At 36.8% G+C, this 9,083-nt stretch overlaps 1 protein-coding gene across 1 annotated transcript in view; it reads right to left on the bottom strand.

Annotated features, from left to right (window-relative positions):
- Positions 1-5,322: 5,322 nt before the first annotated feature.
- LOC128657397 (oocyte zinc finger protein XlCOF6.1-like) overlaps positions 5,323-9,083 on the bottom strand; it is a 248,550-nt gene continuing 244,789 nt past the window's right edge. Inside the window, exon 9 of the mRNA XM_053711733.1 lies at positions 5,323-5,452. Within this exon, the coding sequence (XP_053567708.1) occupies position 5,452 (1 nt within the window). The 3' untranslated portion in view covers positions 5,323-5,451. The remainder of the gene's footprint in view (positions 5,453-9,083) is intronic.

The raw sequence follows: 9,083 nt of genomic DNA, 5'->3' as shown, positions 1-9,083 counted from the left end.
TCTTACTTATATCCCCGAAACAACTGTGGACACAGAAGATGAATTTTCAATGATCGTAGAACAAACAAATGAAGAATATGTAAATGAAAGAAAATTTATTGTATTTGAAAAAAATCTTGACAAACTCTTAAAATTAATTCCCTGCAGATACAACAATAGTTGCAATGCTCCAATCATGTACATCCACAAAAGATTGGTGGGTACAATGGTTATTGTAAACGGGGAATGTGAAGACCGTCATCATAGTGAATTATGGGTGAGCCAACCCACCATCGGTAACAAACCGATTGGCAACATCCTTTCCTGTTCATCCATACATTTTTCTGGAAATCAGTTCGATAAAATAGCTGAGATGTTTAATTTTTTGGGGGTTTGCTTTTTAAGTAAACCCACTTTTTATAACTATCAAAAAAACTTTTTGTTTCCCATCGTTGACAAATACTGGAAAGAAGAGGTCAACAGAAATGTAGATGAAATAAAGGGCAAACCAATAACTGTTACTGGTGATGGGCAATGCGATAGCCCGGGATTCTCAGCAAAATATTGCACCTATACGGTGATGGATGACAAGACCAAGAAAATACTAGATATACAGGTCATACAAGTGTCTGAAGCAACATCATCAGTTGCAATGGAGGCCAAAGAATTCAGAAGATCGATAAATTCAATATTGGTTTCTGGAGTTTTGTCGGTGGTAGTTGCAACTGACCGACATGTCAGTATTAAAAAAATTATAAGAGAGGAATTCCCAAATATAAATCATCAATACGATGTATGGCATTATGCCAAAAGCCTGAAAAAAAAGATGCGTACAGTTTCCAAAAAAAGAACTTGTGCACAGCTATCTCCATGGATCTCTGCAATAACTAATCACTTGTGGACAGCAAGTATGCTAAGCAAGGGAGATGTGGATGTTTTGAATAAAAAATGGAAATCTTGCCTCTACCATGTGCTAAACATTCACACATGGATGGAGGATGGTGAAGAGAAAAAATGCAACCATCAACCAATGGTTGAAGATGAGTTATATGAAAGAAAATGGCTGAGCAAACAATCAGAATCTCTCCAAGAGTTGACAAAAATTGTGTGCAATGATCAGATGGACAAAGACCTTCCACATCTCACACTTTTTTGTCATACAGGGAAACTTGAGGTTTTCCATAGCTTTGTTCTTAAGTACCGCCCTAAAAGGATTCACTTCAGGATGGACGCCATGGAGGCACGCACCAAACTGGCTGCACTTGCCAATAACTATAATGCAAACAGAGTGCAAGCGAAAATTAAATGTCCAACTGAAAAAAATGGATCGTTCGGGAAACCCATGTTTAATACTTATTTTCCCAAGAATAAGAAACAGTGGATGATGCGACCAGTGTATGAAGAGATGAACATGTCGCACATTTTCAAAATGAACACCGATGTTTTGAATCTGGTTGATGGACACATTTCTCACACATGGCAATCTAAAAATGTCATACTACCACCCAATATAGCATCCACACCTAGGCCTTCGAAAAAAGAGTTAATTGAGAAACACCATTCTCGTTTTTAAAAAAAATAAAAGACTTTTGTCAATGACCTTGTTAGTTTACAGATTATTTAATTATATTTAATCCATTGTTTGATGTCTTTATTATTAACGTTTTATATTTGGAATTGTTCACTGTTTTTTTTATGTTAATATTAAAATTTTCTTACTTATAATCTTTTGAATATGTTATTTTTTTAATAAAAAAATTGTGTATGTATTTTGATATTCTTTAAAAAAAAATTAATATCATAAAGTATATGATAATTGGATGAATTATGTATTAGTTTAGATTTTTTTTGTATAGGATATTTATAAGATAATATAATTTAATTAAAACAAAAAACAAAAACAATGTTTATTCAAATCAAACCAAAAAATGTATTAACACTTATTATAATTTTTTTTTATAATTAAATAATTATATTGTTTGAATACATAACAGATGAAACATGTATAAATGAAAACTTAAAGAAACATATAATAAAATCTTAAACAAAATAATAATAAAAAAATATATATAAAATATATATATATATATATATATATATATAGATTTTAATCAAGAATCATTTCAAATGCTGGTCCATCATCATCTGAGTAATGGAAGCCTACGTAGACATTATCGGGTGCAGGAAAAGCGAGTCGAATACTTTTAACCATGCAAGATGGTATTGGTTTCCTCTCTTTTGGACCAAGGTAGTCATGAATCCATGTAGAATAGGCTCTATATGCTATTTTTCGATACGCTCTGAAAAATCAATTTAAAATAGATAAATATATATAAATATATATCTAAATATATATATATACACAAACACACACAGAGTGAGAGACACATAGAGAGTTCGAGACACAGATAGATATGCGTTTGTATGCTTTTATTTTTATATATCTTTGTGTATGCTTCTGTGTTTTTACGTGTGTCTGTCTCTGAGTGTGTGTGCCTGTATCTGTGAGTTTGTGTGTCTGTCTTTTTTTGACACTATGAGTGTGTGTGTGTGTCTATCTCTGTGATTGTGTGTGTGTGTGAGTGTCTGTCTCTGCGTGTGTGAGTGTCTCTGTGAGTGTGTGTGTGTTTGTCAGTCTTTGTCTCTATGACTGAGTGCGTGTGCGTGTCTCTCTATGAGTTTGTGTTTGTATGTCTCTCTATGAGTATGTGTGTGTGAGTGTGTCTGTCTCTATAAGTGTGTGTCTCTATCTATGAGTCTGTTTGTGTCTGTCTGTTTTTGTCACTATGAGTGTGTGTCTGTCTCTGTGAGTGTGTGTGTGAGTGTCTGTCTCTGTGAGTGTCTCTGTGAGTGAGTGTGTGTGTGTGTTTGTCTGTTACTCTTTGTCTCTATGAGTGTAAGTGTGTGTTTGTGTGTCTCTCTATGAGTTTATGTGTTTGTGTGTATGTCTCTCTATGAGTATGTGGGTGTGTGTGTGAGTGTTTCTGTCTCTGTGAGTGTGTGTGTGAGTGTGTCTGTGTGTGTGCTAGTGTGTCTGTGAGTGTGCATGTATCTGTGAGTGTGTGTGAGAGTGATTTTCTCTCTCTCTCTGAGTGTGCGTGTGTGCTAGTGTGTCTGTGAGTGTGCATGTATCTGTGAGTGTGTGTGAGAGTGATTTTCTCTCTCTCTCAGTGTGTGTGTGATTGTGGGTGAATGTCTGTGTGTGTGAGTGTGTGTGAATGTGTCCGAGTGTGTGTGAATGTGTCCGAGTGTGTGTGAATGTGTCCGAGTGTGTGTGAATGGGTCCGAGTGTGTGTGAATGGGTCAGAGTGTGTGTGAATGGGTCAGAGTGTGTGTGAATGGGTCAGAGTGTGTGTGAATGGGTCAGAGTGTGAGTGAATGGGTCAGAGTGTGAGTGAATGGGTCAGAGTGTGAGTGAATGGGTCAGAGTGTGTCTAGGTATCTGAGTGTGTCTAGGTATCTGGGTGTGTCTAGGTATATGGGTGTGTCTAGGTATATGAGTGTGTGTGAAGGTATCAGAGTGTGTCTAGGTATCTGAGTGTGTATAGGTATCTGATTGTGTCTGAGTGTGTGTGAATTTGTCTGATTTTGCCTGGGTGTGTCTCAGTACGTCTGGGTGTGTCGCAGTATGACTCAGTGTGTGTGTGTGTCTATGTGTGTGTGTCTATGTGTGTGTGTGTGTGTCTATGTGTGTGTGTGCGTCTATGTGTGTATGTGTGTCTATGTGTGTATGTGTGTCTAACTCTATATGTGTGTGTGTGTGTCTATGTGTGTGTGTGTGTCTCTATGTGTGTGTGTGTATGTGTGTGTGTGTATGTGTGTGTGTGTATGTGTGTGTGTGTATGTGTGTGTGTGTATGTGTGTGTGTGTGTATGTGTGTGTGTGTATCTATGTGTGTCTGTCTCTGTGAGTGTCTGTCCCTGTGAGTGTCTGTCCCTGTGAGTGTCTGTCCCTGTGAGTGTCTGTCCCTGTGAGTGTCTGTCCCTGTGAGTGTCTGTCCCTGTGAGTGTCTGTCCCTGTGAGTGTCTGTCCCTGTGAGTGTCTGTCCCTGTGAGTGTCTGTCTCAGAGGGTGTGTGTCAGAGTGTGTGTGTTAGAGTGTCTCTGTGTATGAGTATGGGTCTGTGTCTGTGTGTGTGTCTGTCTCTGTTTGTGTGTGTGTCTGTGTGTGTGTCTGTCTCTGTGTGTGTGTGTGCGTCTGTGTACGTCTCTGTGTGTGTGGATGTGTCTCTGTGTGTGTGTGTGTGTGTCTACGTGTGAGTGTGTATGTTTGTCTCTATTAGAGTGTTTGTCTTTATCTACAGTTATTTTTTTTTCTATATGTAAACATGAATACATACATATATACATAGGGGAAAAAAAATATAAATAAAAAATATATAATTCAAAGATAATTTACCTTTCAGTCAGGACTTGACCACCGGCAAAGCGCATTGGTCCATTGCTGTTGGTATATTTGTTCAGTCGTTCAAGATGTTCTCTATTAATAATGTCTGAGCTATATTCATTATCACAGATACATGCACCACCTTCGGGATATGGAAGCGGACCTTATCACTTTCGCGACAACATATGCTCTCGACAACGGTGGGCATCAATATGCAATTTCCACAAGAACACCATGACTTGTCCTGTAGTCTTTGCAAATCCTGAGGCCTAGATTTGGAGTTCGGCGGTAGCCGTCAAAACCAGCGTTAGAGGCTCCTAACGCTGGTTTTGGCCGCCCGCTGGTATTTGGAGTCAGTGATTAAAGGGTCTAACGCTCACTTTTCAGCCGCGACTTTTCCATACCGCAGATCCCCCTACGCCATTTGCGTAGCCTATCTTTTCAATGGGATCTTTCTAACGCTGGTATTTAGAGTCGTTTCTGAAGTGAGCGTTAGAGCTCTAACGACAAGATTCCAGCCGCCTGAAAATAGCAGGAGTTAAGAGCTTTCTGGCTAACGCCGGTTCATAAAGCTCTTAACTACTGTACCCTAAAGTACACTAACACCCATAAACTACCTAATCAGATTGAGCTCGCATTCTATTGGCTGTTCCGATCAGCCAATAGAATGCGAGCTCAATCTGATTGGCTGATTGGATCAGCCAATCGGATTGAACTTGATTCTGATTGGCTGATTCCATCAGCCAATCAGAAAATTCCTACCTTAATTCCGATTGGCTGATAGAATCCTATCAGCCAATCGGAATTCGAGGGACGCCATCTTGGATGACGTCCCTTAAAGGAACAGTCATTCGTCGTTCAGTCGTCGGTCCGGATGGATGTTCCGCGCTGGAGGTCTTCTGGATCCTGCCGCTTCGCTCCGGATGGAAGACCATAGAAGATGCCGCCTGGATGATGACTTCAATCGGATGGAAGATCCTCTTCTGCCCCGCTTGGATGAAGACTTTGACCGGATCATGGACCTCTTCAGCCCCCGCTTGGGCTTGGATCAGGACATCGGAGGAGCTCTTCAGGACGGATCGGTGAACCTGGATGGTGAAGACAAGGTAGGAAGATCTTCAGGGGCTTAGTGTTAGGTTTATTTAAGGGGGGTTTGGGTTAGATTAGGGGTATGTGGGTGGTGGGTTGTAATGTTGGGGGGGGGTATTGTATTTATTCTTTTACAGGCAAAAGAGCTGAAATTCTTGGGGCATGCCCCGCAAAGGGCCCTGTTCAGGGCTGGTAAGGTAAAAGAGCTTGTAACTTTTTTAATTTAGAATAGGGTAGGGAATTTTTTATTTTGGGGGGCTTTGTTATTTTATTAGGGGGCTTAGAGTAGGTGTAATTAGTTTAAAATTGTTGTAATATTTTTCTTATGTTTGTAAATATTTTTTTATTTTCTGTAACTTAGTTCTTTTTTATTTTTTGTACTTTAGCTAGTTTATTTAATTGTATTTATTTGTAGCAATTGTGTTTAATTAATTTATTGATAGTGTAGTGTTAGGTTAATTGTAGGTAATTGTAGGTAGTTTATTTAATTATTTTATTGATAGGGTAGTGTTAGGTTTAATTATATCTTAGGTTAGGATTTATTTTACAGGTAAATTTGTTATTATTTTAACTAGGTAACTATTAAATAGTTCTTAACTATTTAATAGCTATTGTACCTGGTTAAAATAATTACCAAGTTGCCTGTAAAATAAATATTAATCCTAAAATAGCTATAATATAATTATAATTTATATTGTAGCTATATTAGGATTTATTTTACAGGTAAGTATTTAGCTTTAAATAGGAATCATTTATTTAATAAGAGTTAATTTATTTCGTTAGATAAAAATTATATTTAACTTAGGGGGGTGTTAGTGTTAGGGTTAGACTTAGCTTTAGGGGTTAATCAATTTATTAGAATAGCGGTGAGCTCTGGTCGGCAGATTAGGGGTTAATAATTGAAGGTAGGTGTTGGCGATGTTAGGGAGGGCAGATTAGGGGTTAATACTATTTATGATAGGGTTAGTGAGGCGGATTAGGGGTTCATAACTTTATTATAGTAGCGCTCAGGTCCGCTCGGCAGATTAGGGGTTAATAAATGTAGGCAGGTGTCGGCGACGTTGAGGGGGGCAGATTAGGGGTTAATAAATATAATATAGGGGTCGGCGGGGTTAGGGCAGCAGATTAGGGGTACATAGGGATAACGTAGGTGGCGGCGGTTTACGGAGCGGCAGATTAGGGGTTAAAAAAAATATGCAGGGGTCATCGATAGCGAGGGCGGCAGATTAGGGGTTAATAAGTGTAAGGTTAGGGGTGTTTAGACTCGGGGTACATGTTAGAGTGTTAGGTGCAGACGTAGGAAGTGTTTCCCCATAGGAAACAATGGGGCTGCGTTAGGAGCTGAACGCTGCTTTTTTGCAGGTGTTAGGTTTTTTTTTCAGCTCAAACAGCCCCATTGTTTCCTATGGGAGAATCGTGCACGAGCACGTTTTTGAGGCCGGCCGCGTCCGTAAGCAACTCTGGTATCGAGAGTTGCATTTGCGGTAAAAATGCTCTACGCTCCTTTTTTGGAGCCTAACGCAGCATTTGTTTGAACTCTCGATACCAGAGTTAAATTTATGGTGCGGCCAGAAAAAAGCCCGCGGAGCGTTAACAGCCCTTTTACCGCCGAACTCCAAATCTAGGCCTGAGTTTCTTCGTACTCATATTCGGAATCAGTGTCAGATGTTGTAGTGTCTAACTCTCTTTGTCTGTTTCTCACGGGGTCCCACATGTGTGTTTGAGAAACATCAAACAATAGTGGTTCAGAAAGAGTTGGAGGGGAACCAATGGCACTACTCAGAATGGAAAGACCTATTTACCTTTTAGTAAGCCATAATGTGGCAGGGTGTGGGTGCTGTGTAAAGAAACTAAATTGCAAATCAAAAGAAAAAGTATACACTTATAGCACTCCTAGGTCTATGACTCAAATAATATTTGTTGTGGTAACTTTAATTAAATCAAAAAACACTAATTATTCCCGAGGGAATAAATGAAATGGAAAGAAGACTTGAAATGATAGGAATATTAAAATATAACTTTTATTGGGTTTAAATAAAATAGGAAAAATTTATTAAAACCACACTTAGGTACCGACTGTAAGTTGAATCTAACCAATATCAGTGAAAAATCTTGGTGATTACCACTACTAATGACCACTACTGTAATAAATATTACAGAGGGTAAAAAAGTTGCCTTGTAATTATAATTGCACAATATTATAATGCACTATCCAGTAAATATGAAGGGTATAAATAAGTATACCTTATGTAAAGATTATATTATGGCAATTGGTTATATCCCTTATCAGAGTTGTCTCCTCAATATATTGTTTTTATAATAGCACAGATAATGTTGCTATCAAATATTAGCAGATCTGCTGGAATAGCAGTTATTTAAATTAAAACTGATTTACTATAGTTTTACTAAATCAGTATATTAATTATTCTTGATGTGTTTGTTTGTGTGTTAGTAGAGATGATAATTCTTAAATAATTCAAGTAGTCTAGTTAGTTTCAATGTTCAGTGTGTTTAGTGCACTTAGGTTATGCAGCGTCAGGATAAAGTGACCTTTAGAGCTGCAAGCTCTCTATTCAAGTTTACCCAATATCTTGGTCATCATAGAAGTTTAACCAATCCAGCAATATAAATCAACTAAGGTCACTTTATCCTGACGCTGCATAACCAAAGTGCACTAAACACACTGAACATTGAAACTAACTAGACTACTTGAATTATTTAAGAATTATCATCTCTACTAACACACAAACAAACACATCAAGAATAATTAATATACTGATTTAGTAAAACTATAATAAATCAGTTTTAATTTAAATAACTGCTATTCCAGCAGATCTGCTAATATTTGATAGCAACATTATCTGTGCTATTATAAAAACAATATATTGAGGAGACACCTCTGATAAGGGATATAACCAATTGCCATAATATAATCTTTACATAAGGTATACTTATTTATACCCTTCATATTTACTGGATAGTGCATTATAATATTGTGCAATTATAATTACAAGGCAACTTTTTTACCCTCTGTAATATTTATTACAGTAGTGGTCATTAGTAGTGTTAATCACCAAGATTTTTCACTGATATTGGTTAGATTCAACTTACAGTCGGTACCTAAGTGTGGTTTTAATACATTTTTCCTATTTTATTTAAACCCAATAAAAGTTATATTTTAATATTCCTATCATTTCAAGTCTTCTTTCCATTTCATTTATTCCCTCGGGAATAATTAGTGTTTTTTGATTTAATTAAAGTTACCACAACAAATATTATTTGAGTCATAGACCTAGGAATAGTGGTTCAGAGTTTCTCTCCTCCATCAATTGTTGCATCTATAATTGATATATAAAGAAAATTTAAAATGTTAATTAAAAATATATTTATTGTATATAGAATAATGCGCATAACTTTACTTTCAATATGTAGGAAAAAATAAAAAATAAACAAAGAAGTAACGAATTAAAACACAACCATAGAAAAATATAATGAAGATTTATCGATTTCACTTTTAGAAATTTTTCAATTTTAATCGTTTAATATTTTTATGTTTAAATTCAAATATGCAAGATTTAAAAAAAAAAATAATAAAAAATAGACCAACAATAAAATGTAATATTTAGATCA

Source organism: Bombina bombina, chromosome 4 (genome assembly GCF_027579735.1).
Source record: "Bombina bombina isolate aBomBom1 chromosome 4, aBomBom1.pri, whole genome shotgun sequence".
NCBI classification, from domain to species: Eukaryota; Metazoa; Chordata; class Amphibia; order Anura; family Bombinatoridae; genus Bombina; species Bombina bombina.
This window is presented reverse-complemented; position numbering and strand designations above follow the sequence as displayed.